This window comes from Xiphophorus maculatus, chromosome 18 (assembly GCF_002775205.1).
Source record: "Xiphophorus maculatus strain JP 163 A chromosome 18, X_maculatus-5.0-male, whole genome shotgun sequence".
NCBI classification, from domain to species: domain Eukaryota; kingdom Metazoa; phylum Chordata; class Actinopteri; order Cyprinodontiformes; family Poeciliidae; genus Xiphophorus; species Xiphophorus maculatus.
In genome coordinates, this window is record NC_036460.1 from 19,304,481 (window position 1) to 19,316,053 (window position 11,573).

An 11,573-nucleotide genomic window follows, 5' to 3' on the forward strand; every position below is an offset into this window, starting at 1 on the left:
GGAGGTTAATTGATTCATTCTGTATGCTACTAATCGGTGTTATCCTGTTTGGGAAGTGGTAGAGATTGTGACTTTGGTTTAAGAGTCGGAGTTGTGTTGCAAAACCAAAGACTTAAGATTTGACTCACTCTCTTGGCTGAGAGCAATTCCGGTCCTCAAGAAGAACTACGCTGCATATTTTAGATGCGTCTCTGCTCCAGAACACCTGATTCAAATGACCGAATGCACTTGATGGCCATCGTGCCATCAAGTGCTGCAGAAGCCTATAAATCACCCATTTATTGAAGTGTGGTGTGTGGCAGACCGGGCTTTCTCGGTTGCTATCCTCTGAGAAAGGACCTCCACTTTCTCAGAGATGCGGTCTGAGAAGGTTGCTCTTTTGTATGACAGCTAGAGACCTCAGCTCTGACAGGTTTGACATGCATATTCTTCTGCGAAAGTGTACGCTTTATTTATCCGCAATTGATAATCATAAAATCTGTTTAACATTAAATGACTTCAGGATGTTTTGTTAGAACAAAATAAACTTAGCTTGCCTCCAACATCATGTTTTCTTAGAATGAGGATAAGAAAACTCTCCAAGTCCTATTTAGTGAGGTATTTTTTAAAGAAGTCGACAATATGAAGTGCCTGGGTTTGAATCCTGACCTGGGGTCTTTATGCATGGAGTTTGCACGTTCTCCTTTTCCATGGGAGACATCTCAAAGAGGTAAGACTGGATTTGGACTTTGTTGTAATTTGAGTATTAAGCCCCTTTTGCACTGCACCGCTGGACCCGGGTCGGCCCGATCGTTTTTGCATTAGCACTTCCAGTCCGGTACCATCGACCTCCCTGGAACCCCGAGAGATGTGGTTGCAATCGGGCTGGCCAGACCGGACCGGTTTGGAGTTAGCTGTTGATTGGTTCATTGGCTGTGGGGGCGGGACAAAGATCAGATCTCTGGATCAGAGGAGCACTAGACTTTCTCGATGGCTGTCATTTCAATGTGCTGCACCAATAAATTCCCGTTATAATCTACCGTATTCTTACCCTACACTGGGATTATAATCGCCTCTTCAGCCACAGATTTTAATGGTAAATGTAAATAACATTTCTTCAATTGAACCGATCAGAAGTCAGCAAGGCTGTGAACAAGGAGATTTCCGCATCTGGCGTCGCTCCAGCCAGGAAATCCCACCTACTGCAGCGGTAGTTCAGCTGGCTGCAAGTCCCGCTCAGAGACAACATTCAGATGAGATTTTCTTTTCGTTAAATGTAAAGCTGAGGGAAACATTTACCTCAGCTTTACATTTACAACAAAACAAATCAAAAAATCCCGTCCCATTTTTTCATACAGAAAAAATGGGACGGGAGACCCAAGAAGAAAACTGTTCTGCGGCTGCTGGGGAGATCACCAGGGTAGCTTTAGCAATAATTAGATTTACGTCACTTATCCTGCTCAATGCAAAACGACCAGGGCCATGGCACCAATAGGACTGGGTCGAACAGAGCCGGGCTGGGCCAGGCCGGACCCTGCAGTGCAAAAAGGGCTTTAGAGTCTAAACCGAGTCCCCAATCCAGGCATCGGGCGCCGGTGTCCTGCAGGTTCTAGATGTGTCTCTGTTTCAACTTGAGATTGAAACAGAGACCAGTTTAATTCGTTTTAAGATTAAACTCTGTAACAACTTGTCAGCACGTTCCTATGGCATGGCCTTTGATTTCCTCCATTCTAACACAAGCAAGTTGCAAACATAACACCTTCAGGCCCTCCAATATTTCCTCTGGAGACTGCAGTCATGCATCTTTTCCACCCACACTCACACAGTATGACATGTGCCACAATAAAAACAGTTTCATCACTTATGGCATTAACTCTTTCATCTCTGGGAGGTTTAGATCAGAACCTAGATAATCTCATGTCTGTGTAGAAAAACCCTGCACATAGAACCCCATCTGTGAGCTCCACACAGCAGTGAAGTGATCTGTGGAGATAGAGCGATTACTATGACAAATGTGAAGAAAGACGCTGAATCCTTTTACAAAAACAATGACACCCCCCACTGCTATGTTTCAATCTGTAAACACCGAGCCCCCCACGGCTGCTTATGATCTCTCTCTAAGTTCCCCCGTGCCCCTTGATTAACGCACAATAAACATTAATGTTTTACTATGCAAATTATACAAAGCATTTTGTGAAAATAAAATTTTGTTAGTTTTTGTATTTTTAAAATCCAACTACTGAGCATACAGACTGCTGTTGCCCTACTTGTGACCGAACGGGACATTCTTAGGAGCTCAGTGAATTGCAGGAAGGTACCATGACTGGACATCACTTGTGTAATAAGTCCAGTTTGGAAATTTTCTTACAATTACATATTCCAACTGTTAGTAGTACATCAAAGTGGAAGCAAGGCAGCCCTCTAATCAATATAAAATATGTAAACAATTACTAGAAAACCATCACCCTGTGCTTATGGCCAGGCAGCCCTGGGCATGGAGCCAAATCAAAAGCCACCACCGCTCTTTTCAACAATGACTTTTCAACAATGACTTTCCAAAATGCGAAAAACAGAGATGAGTGGAATGAAACAGAGGACTGCCAACTGAGAGAGGAAACCAAACCAAAACTGAAGGCAGACATTTGGCTGCATGAGGACGGCTTAAACCAACTAACCAAAAGCCGACAGGATTCAGGTCTGTCTCAAACGTCGAAAGGAGGGTCATTTTCTTGTTTGGAGCTGCCACGCTCTTGCAGTCATCATTTTTCTTTGTTCTAATTGGTTTCTTTTCTGAATATAACTGTGTCAAAACTTTATTCATGGCAATCTATACATCTGTTCTTATAGTTCACATTTATTGTTAAATGTTCTGTTTAAGTTTTTTGTTGTTGTTTTTTTTTGTTTTTATGAAGTTTGCCTTTTATTTTGCATTTACAATTGTTTTTCTTTTACTTTTACAAATAATACTCACAAACGAACTAAAACTATTTCAGTTTGTCTGATCTTTATTTGATATAACGGTGGTACCATCCAGAGCCACCAGACGAACATTTCCAACATGAGATGAATTTTGGATGAAGGAATTTTGAATCTCCTTGAGGGAGAGAGGACTGAAACCCATTATTTTCTCTGCTGGGGAGCCGTGCAGAGGCATTTAATCACTTGGATTGTCAAAGCAAAGCTCCCTTTTCCTTTGAAATATAGTCCATCACAGAATATGTGCTAGCAAACTAGATTATTAGATAGAGAAACTGTGGTGTATGTAAAAAGGTGTAGAAGAGCGGTCTCCACACCTCTTTACATACACTGCACAGCCCTGCAGGAGAACAGCTGCTCCGTCAGAGAAAATATGATGGGCCATTTTACATATTTAGCTGTTTAAAAGCAAGAAACTGAAGGGCTGTGATCAAGTGACAGATACGCTGCAAGAGACCTAAGCTGGGTTAAAGCAGAAGGGATGTCGACAAACATCGAAAATACGTTGTTGTTTTGATTTTTAAAAAATGTTCCCTTAACTCATTTGGGTTGATCCCTGCTTCCTTGCTCCTCTGGTTTGTTAATCCCTTGTTTTATCTAAGCTGTCTTGAATACAACAGAAAACAAGATTATCACCCAAAGTGGAGGCTTAGCTTAAAGCAGTTGCTTTGGCAAACCTGATTTGTTGTGTGCAGCCATGTTCAGCCAGCCATATAAACTAACAGTGTGTCCTGCGGCTCCCCATGAGAGACCCACTGACCTGGCTAATATGGAAGCTGCCCTCTGAGCACCACAAACACACACAGACCTATACGCATTATAGCAGGCTATTAAGAAAGGACCTGAATCCTGCTAAAGTTCATAATCCAGTCTGATTTGACAACCTAGTGTCCTCCCTGTCTGCTCAGCGCTAGCCTCCGCTATGTACTGCAAACATTTATGTTCCCTCCTCTGTGCCCTGGTGAATTGTTTGCTCTGTTACTATTTTAGACTTTGGTTAGATTGCCATTTCAAGCATGAACCCCATCCCTTATATGTGAGCCTAAAGCCACTGTCAGCAGAACAAGAGAAGATGTTTTTTTATAAACAGTAAGATATTATGTCCTACTTGCCTGTTGAGCGTGAGAATTTACCCCGGAAGTGCAGCAGGCCTTAAAGGAACAAATCAACCATTTCTTTGTTCATATTTCTAACTTTGAGAAGACTGAACTTTCTACTATAGTAGTTTACACTTAACTTACATATAAATAAAAAAAAATGACTAAAGGAACACAATTGTTCAGCGTGCCTGATTTAAAACATAAACATAATGTTAAGTAGTGATGCTGACTTGGTTATTAGTGCTAATGAGGAAGAGATGTGATTTAAGCAGAAACCAGGCCTGTTCCAGCCTGTTCTCTGTCACTCTTACAGGACAAGGAAAGGAGTTTGCATGTACATCTGAAAAAAGAAACAGTAGCCAGACTCTGCAACCTGGTTGTTAAACAGGTTCAATAAATTTGGGGACAACTGAAGAATATCCCAACTCTAATCAGAGAGTCCATGAACATTAAATACTACGATTTTGTTTTTCTTTGAAATTTAAATATGCTGTGCCACAGAGGTTCTTTATTTCTTAGCCGCTCATCAAGTAAGGTGCAGGTATCGTGATCTTGACAAGTAAGAAGATGGCTGCAAGAAAACTGTCTAAACTTTCCAATATCTGTAGTCGGAGCAGTAATTAAAGAGTTTTAAAAAACTGGAGCAAACATGGACGGACAAAGACCCAAATTAGTCTTGACACAACACACAGTGAGGTGTTCGTAAGGGAAGTAAAAGCAAATCTCTAAAGCTCATTGGTAGAGAGTGAAAGTAATTTCTTTTCAGTATGAGACTATGCTACTTTAATAAAAGATTAATTTATATTAATGTTTCTTACACAACTTTACCAGAAGTTGCAATGAATGAAGAGCATGCTGTATAGCAATTAAACTGCAACTTTTGGATTACTGAATTAAAAAAATGGCTTACAGTCAAAAAAGCAATTATGCTGTTTTCAGTGTCCAGGCACTCCAAAAAGATTTCGCTGGAGGAATACAGTCTGATTATGTTTCTCTGTTTACATGGGGGGAAAGTTCTCATTTGCCTGGGCTCGTCAGTGCTTTGGTCTGTTTTTTGCGTATTCTATGCTTGAAATAAGCTGTTGTTGAATTTGAGAAATATTGAGTTATACACTTATTTGGAAACTAAATGTATTTATTCAATTCACTTTAGTTATTTTAAGCATTTATTTTAAATGATCACATTAAAACTGCAAAAATTTGTCTGTAGATTTGAATTTAGAAGGTGGGTTTTAGTTACGTAAGATTTCGCTGAGATTAAAAAGCATTTGTTATTTATCTCTGCAGGTTTCAATTACATCTAAATTTCAGATAAGAGTCACATGTTTCACAACTATTGGGTCAAAAGCTTGCAGTGTGTTATTTTTCTCAGTTATTGACATAATTTTGCTATTTTGATCTTTTTTTTCTTAGTCGCTCAAAAAGCCTTTAAAGCCTGAAGCTCGATCAGCACAGCTGGGACTGATGGATAGCTATGCGCACATTAACACACACATCAGAGTGAGATTTAAAAAATATGATGGAAGAAATGTTTATTTCCCTGTAAACTTTATTTTAAAATGGATGGTTGCTTTTGAATCCTGTATGTCTTATTATATTTATGTGGATTCTGATTGGAAAACTAATATTCAGAAAAGTTCTCCAACCAATCTGACTGAACTTAAACTATTTTGGAAGGAAAAATCTGATAACAAATAGACTGTGATTGCAGTAGTTTTACAAAGTAGTGACTCAAGAAGTTTTATTGACATAAAATAATCTTGGCTCATCTAATTCTTTAGCAGTAATTAAACATATGTACACACATCCAGAAGAGTCTCTGAGACCCCGGAGGCCTCTTGATCCTCTTCTATAACACTCCCACCGGAAAAGATGCACACAGGCACTTATGAGCCAACTTTAATGTGACTTTATGCCAAAGCTGTTAGAGGACAGCTGAGAAGTCCCTTTGCACTGAGCGGCACTCTGTGCAGTTAGCTGCACAATAAGTCAGACCTGCATCCCTTCATAACCCTCATTTATCACAGACCTGTGAGCCTCTTCAGCCTGGGGTAGAGAAAACACAAGAATTAAACTCCAACAGCTACGAAAGCTGCGCTCACTCTTGCTCATCGTAATCTACATAAACGATCAGACGGTATTTTATTGGGAGTTGCTGAACTCTTGCTTTCTACTACTTTCAATTTGGAAAGGTTTCCAGGCAAAGACATGGAGCCCACAGTGGTGCCGAGAGAAGACAGAGGACAGAGGAACACTACTGAGGTAAACTCAGAATGTTACATTTAACATGGATAGTTTTCAGATAAAGTACTAGATCTAATGTACATTATCTAAAAACTAAGGTTTCAAATAATTTGTTTATCCTTTAAAGTTAATTAATGGCCAGAAAAATGCTAAACTAAATTATTCATTCTTTCCCCCCCCCCAAGTAGTAGGATTTCTTGTGCTTTTCTTAAGTAGTCTGAATTGGTTGTTCTCCAGGTTTTCTAGGCATCTTTCAATCAATCAATAAATCAGATTTTATTTGTATAGCACCTTTCAGCAACAAGGCATTTCAAAGTGCTTTACATCATAAAAGCACAAAATATAAAGTTATAGAACACACAGTCAACATTACATTTTGCCGTCATTACACATTAGATTATTGATTAACGTTTCATAATTATGTTACAAAGCAACTCTAAACAGGTGGGTTTTTAGTCTAGATTTAAAGAAACTACGTGTTTCGTCTGTTTTGCAGTTTTCTGGAATTTTGTTCCAGATTTGTTGTGCATAGAAGCTTCAAAATATTTTGGGGACTTTAGCTAATTTTTTTTACTCATTTTACAGCCCATCTACCTAAATATGACAGCCTAGATTATAATGTAGATTGACTGAAAAGAAGAGGAAAGTCGACAAGTAGAACCAGAGAGGTCAGGTCTGAAACAGCTATCTAACGAGTGACCTCTATCTAAAAGTTGTTCCTTTATCAAATTATAAAAACCTGACACAAGACTTTGTGACTTTCAATGTATGTTGAAAATCACCATATTTTGCTGAATTACAAAATATTTTATGTAAGCTGTGTTTTCCGAATGTTTCTTTCGATTAACAAAATACATAAGCACAAATTGTGTCATTTCTGTTGTAACAAAGTTTCCAAAGATCAGCTATGGATCACTTTAAATAGAAGATGTAATTTGTATCACAAAAATATGTGTGAGAGGAGGAGAAAGAGGGATACAGTTTTCTTAGAGGTCACTACATTCAAAACCTTTTTCTTGGTCATGTGTGAATGTGAATGGTTTACTTGTGCAGAGCCATTTTAGTGGTCTCTGGTATGTAATACTACACACTACCATCTACTGGATAACTAGCGTAAGTGCACAATAAACTCCCATCCCATATCAAGCCAGAAATCCCATACACTGCTTTAATTGATTTTTCATGAGCTGGAAATTCCAGTTAATCATATGTCCATTAAAGTGGACATCATGCATCACTGCTTAAATCTGCCTACTTGTTCTTTACCAAGAGGAACAAATACCTTGTTCACAGAGTATGAAGAAGAGAATTAGAAAACGACTCTCTCTCAGAAAAAAAGGGATATGGAGGAATTAAGCCGAGGATTTGCTACCCGATTGCTCAAATGTAACACATTATACTTTTTAGGGTGGTCATGGTAGTGGTAGTCATGGTGTCAAAAATTGACATTCAGTTTTTACCTTTTGTCAAAAGTTATCAAAAACTAGATTTGCAGCCACACAGCCAAAGTTGTACAAATACATATTAAAAATGTGCAGAAACCCTCAGTGTCTGTTAGAAAAACAATTGTTAAATTTTTTATATTTCCACTGTATAGCTGGTGTGGTGCACAACTTCATAAAGGCTCTGGTCATACAGAGCGCTATTTGCATGGGGCCATCAATTCTACAAGACATATAAAATGTGCATCTATGTTCTACTTTCTATTTCAGGCAGCTGATGCTCAGAGTCTGCGCCAAAAAATGGAGAGGTGCAGAGTTGACCCCGATCATTTACTTGGGATTGTGGGTATTGTAGGCACCGTTCTCAACCTGCTGGTGGTGGTGTTGGTGTACATCTACACCCCTGTTTAACGAGTACAAGGAAACGCTTACATAAGTAGAGCTACTGATGGCTTGCAGTACATTTTCTTGTATTAGTATTTTGTTCGGCAGATGTTTGTAATTGTGACTGGTCATTTTAATCTACTGTGTCTTATTCAAACATCAGTTTAAAATATATTTGGTGTGTATTTAGTGAATTGTGAATGCGCGAGATTCAGAAGTCGTAAACATGAAATTATACTGTGGTGATATTTAATAATGTGACAGCATTTGCAACAGCGCGTGTTGTTTGAACTACAGTTTTATTTTAATGTCTCTTTATGTGAATGTTTCTTTGTCATTTACTGAAGTTTTGTATTATGATGTTTTTTGTGGTTATTAATTTTGTTTGATTTTTAGCTTACGATTTTCTTTTAAGCAACAATATTCATCTACCCTAGAAGTCCCTTCTGAAAAACAACAAAAATAAATACATGATATATTCAACCCACAAACAAAATAAATCAAAAACCTGGACAGCATCCATAGAAATCAGAGACTAACATTTTATTTATAATCCTTCAGATTTTAAATATACAATTTATTCTTTAAAAATAGTCAAAAAAGTAAAAAAAAAAAGACTTTTTTTGCTTTAAAGGAAGAAAAAGAATAACATGTTCGGTTAAATTTCTATTAACAGAAAGCTACATACAGCCACTTGTATTTAACTGTCAGTTAAATACAACAAAAGGCAACTTACAAACACTTTTTACTTTTATATACAGGGACAGCTTGCATCCACTTAAGTAAAACAATATACTGTTCCTCTTTGTGTCTTACTCTGAAATTACTAAATGTATATGTGTGTATGATGCTGTTTGAAAAATATGTCATCATTTCAGTCAGTTGCAATGCACTGATTAAGGTGTAGGTGAAGTTAAATAACCATGGTTGATATTAATATCAGGCAGTATTTGGCAGCTGGTGATAATGTCGATCTTCTCGGAAACGGCCTTCAGATCGTCCAGAATTAATCTGATACTGTGGGAAGCATTGATGATGGCACTCTGGGATGTATTCAGCTGAGATGTCACACTGTGGACCTAATTTACAAACACAAAGTTAACCAATAAACTGAGAAGGTACTTCTTACTGTATGGAAAGAAATTCTGTCGGCTCTAAGGTCTGCATTGCATGTCAGAACTTTTACTTTATTAAACACAAAATAATTCATATCTCTGGGAGAATTTCGTTGGAAGTAATCTTTTATTTTGACCAGCATGTTTCTTCTGATTGAAAGAAATATTAATGTTTTTGGAGTGGGCCAGTTAGGGTACTGACTTGAAACTGATCTCAGCTAAAGATCAGGGTGATGGCAAAGAGGCCATCCAACCTCAAAGGCTGTTAAGAGTTCATCACTAAAGAACATCCATTAAATTGCTAGTGGAAGCAGAGAAAGCCGGTCAGCAAATACAAGAATGATTTGAATGTTATAATGTCAAAATAGATTTTTCCAGTAATTACTGCAGTGATAAATATTTTGTGATGTGGCATTTTTACACATAAAGTAAAAAATCATTTTTTTATTCGTCTTATTTTGCTCTATTATCTTTTGAGAGATGCCTGTCACATTTCCTATCAAAAACAAGTTAAATCAAAAAAATTCTACACCTGAACCTGCCAACGGTATGAATAATTTTGACATTATTATTTAGGTGTGGAATTGTTTCATCTAAATTAGATGACAGATTATACCAGAAGTGGTGCAACAGGGAAGAAAGACTTTAGATAAGTATTAAGTCATGCATTGACAAATTATTGGTTCAAGTTGAAACACAGCACACCTCCTTACTGGCACTGCCGTAAACCTGTCGGACCCTCTGCCCCACATCGGTATACAGCCGGCTGTTGGACTCCAGCAGCTTCTGCTGTAGAAGGGTATCTCCTGCTAACAGAATTATAAACGGAGCAGGGACTGAAACTCGACAGCTACCTAATAGATAAAAACAATCAAACAAGAAATTTTAATGGACAAAGACCTTCTAAGTTTGTGTGATATGGTTAGGTTGATAACATAAAAATATGTAAAGCCAGTAATGAATCTTTTGTTTCACCGTTATTTGTCACAAATAAAGTTCTATGAAATTAATCTGATATTTATGTCTTTTTTTAAGTTGTCCTTCCTCATACAATGCCACTGACATGGTGGTATCTGTAAAAATTATTTTACCTTCTGCAATAAATAATTGCAGAAGGTAAACACCAATAAAGTTCTGGATCAGCACCATTACACCAAATTGTGTAATAAATTTTTAAATATCAGACAGGAAACTTATCATATACTCCTCTTAAATTCAGTGAAGGAGACAGTGTCTGGATCCATCTTTATTATATGACTAATGCAAATGTAGTCAGGCTTTTTAACGTTAGCCAACAAATTAATACTAAACGCTGGACTTGGAGACGCCCTGAGAATTTCATTGGTGACCTGAATTTTAAGCTTGAGTGACCCTAATCTGAGATGAACTATAAATTCCCATTACTGAATGCAACATGCTAAAGAACTGCTAGGTTATTCTAACAACAACACCAATCATAGCGGTTACCGATGTTATTGAGGGAAAAAGACTCAAAATTACCTTCTTTCAGGATGAAAATGGTATTTAAAACATCAGATGCAGTACAGAGATGCACAAAGCTTAACGTCAATACATTATTTCACAATGGCATGTTCTCCAAACACTGTTCACATACAAACCAGCAACAAAACATGGATTAGATTGATGATTTTGTGTTGTTGCCTGTGTGCATCAACACAGAGCTGTGTATGTGTCCTCACCATAAGGCTTGTGTGAAGGGCTCGGCCTGTCTTCTACTATGGACTGCACATCGGGGTTGTCTCTGACCACAATAAGAGGGGGCAGCTCTCTCTTGAGTATCTGAGCACTCTCCTGAGCCATTAAAGAGGATCTGACCGCCTGCTGCGCATCATCTTCACTGTCCGTCTCCGAGGCTTCCCCAGGAACCTGACAGCATCCATTAAACGCATTAAGAAAAATAGAGCTCAAATGCTCAAAGTTTATTTGTATTTCTATTTGCTAACCTTGGCTCCTCCTGCGGTAGTTTGGTGAGAAGTTAGAGAAGTGATGTAGACTTCATCATCGGAGTCCGTTTCAGACGCTTCCCCCTGCACCACTATCGGGTATCTGCTGCTGGACATGGCTGGAAACACAACAAAACAACAGTGGATGGGCAGCGAAAGGACTCAATTTGAATTTGTCACTTCGTTGGAAATAAAAGAATGGGGGGTTTTGCATTACACAATGGATACATGAGCAGAATCAAATTCAGAAAATGTCGAACCTTTCCTGTCGAAAACAAATCACATGAGCGAGGAAGTAGCTTGCTTTCTAAGATCCAATCAAATCGGATACAGGAAGCGCATGAAAAATACGCTTTGTATTTTGATTGG

General features: G+C 38.2%; 1 protein-coding gene across 4 annotated transcripts; it reads right to left on the reverse strand.

Annotated features, from left to right (window-relative positions):
- Nucleotides 1-8,761: 8,761 nt before the first annotated feature.
- On the reverse strand, nt 8,762-11,523 carry bloc1s3 (biogenesis of lysosomal organelles complex 1 subunit 3). Of its 4 annotated transcripts, none has more exons than XM_023350836.1 (5): nt 11,465-11,523; nt 11,205-11,323; nt 10,941-11,127; nt 9,946-10,046; nt 8,762-9,204 (listed from the first exon to the last, which is right to left on the reverse strand). In XM_023350836.1, the coding sequence occupies exons 2-5, from the start codon at nt 11,319-11,321 to the stop codon at nt 9,022-9,024; spliced, it is 588 nt and encodes a 195-aa protein (XP_023206604.1). In that variant the 5' UTR covers nt 11,322-11,323; nt 11,465-11,523; the 3' UTR covers nt 8,762-9,021. The 4 variants fall into 4 exon arrangements, with proteins under 4 accessions (XP_023206604.1, XP_023206603.1, XP_014327987.1 ...); XM_023350835.1 differs by having other exon boundaries at nt 8,763-9,204; nt 9,946-10,049; XM_023350837.1 differs by having other exon boundaries at nt 9,010-9,204; nt 9,954-10,049.
- Nucleotides 11,524-11,573: the final 50 nt, after the last annotated feature.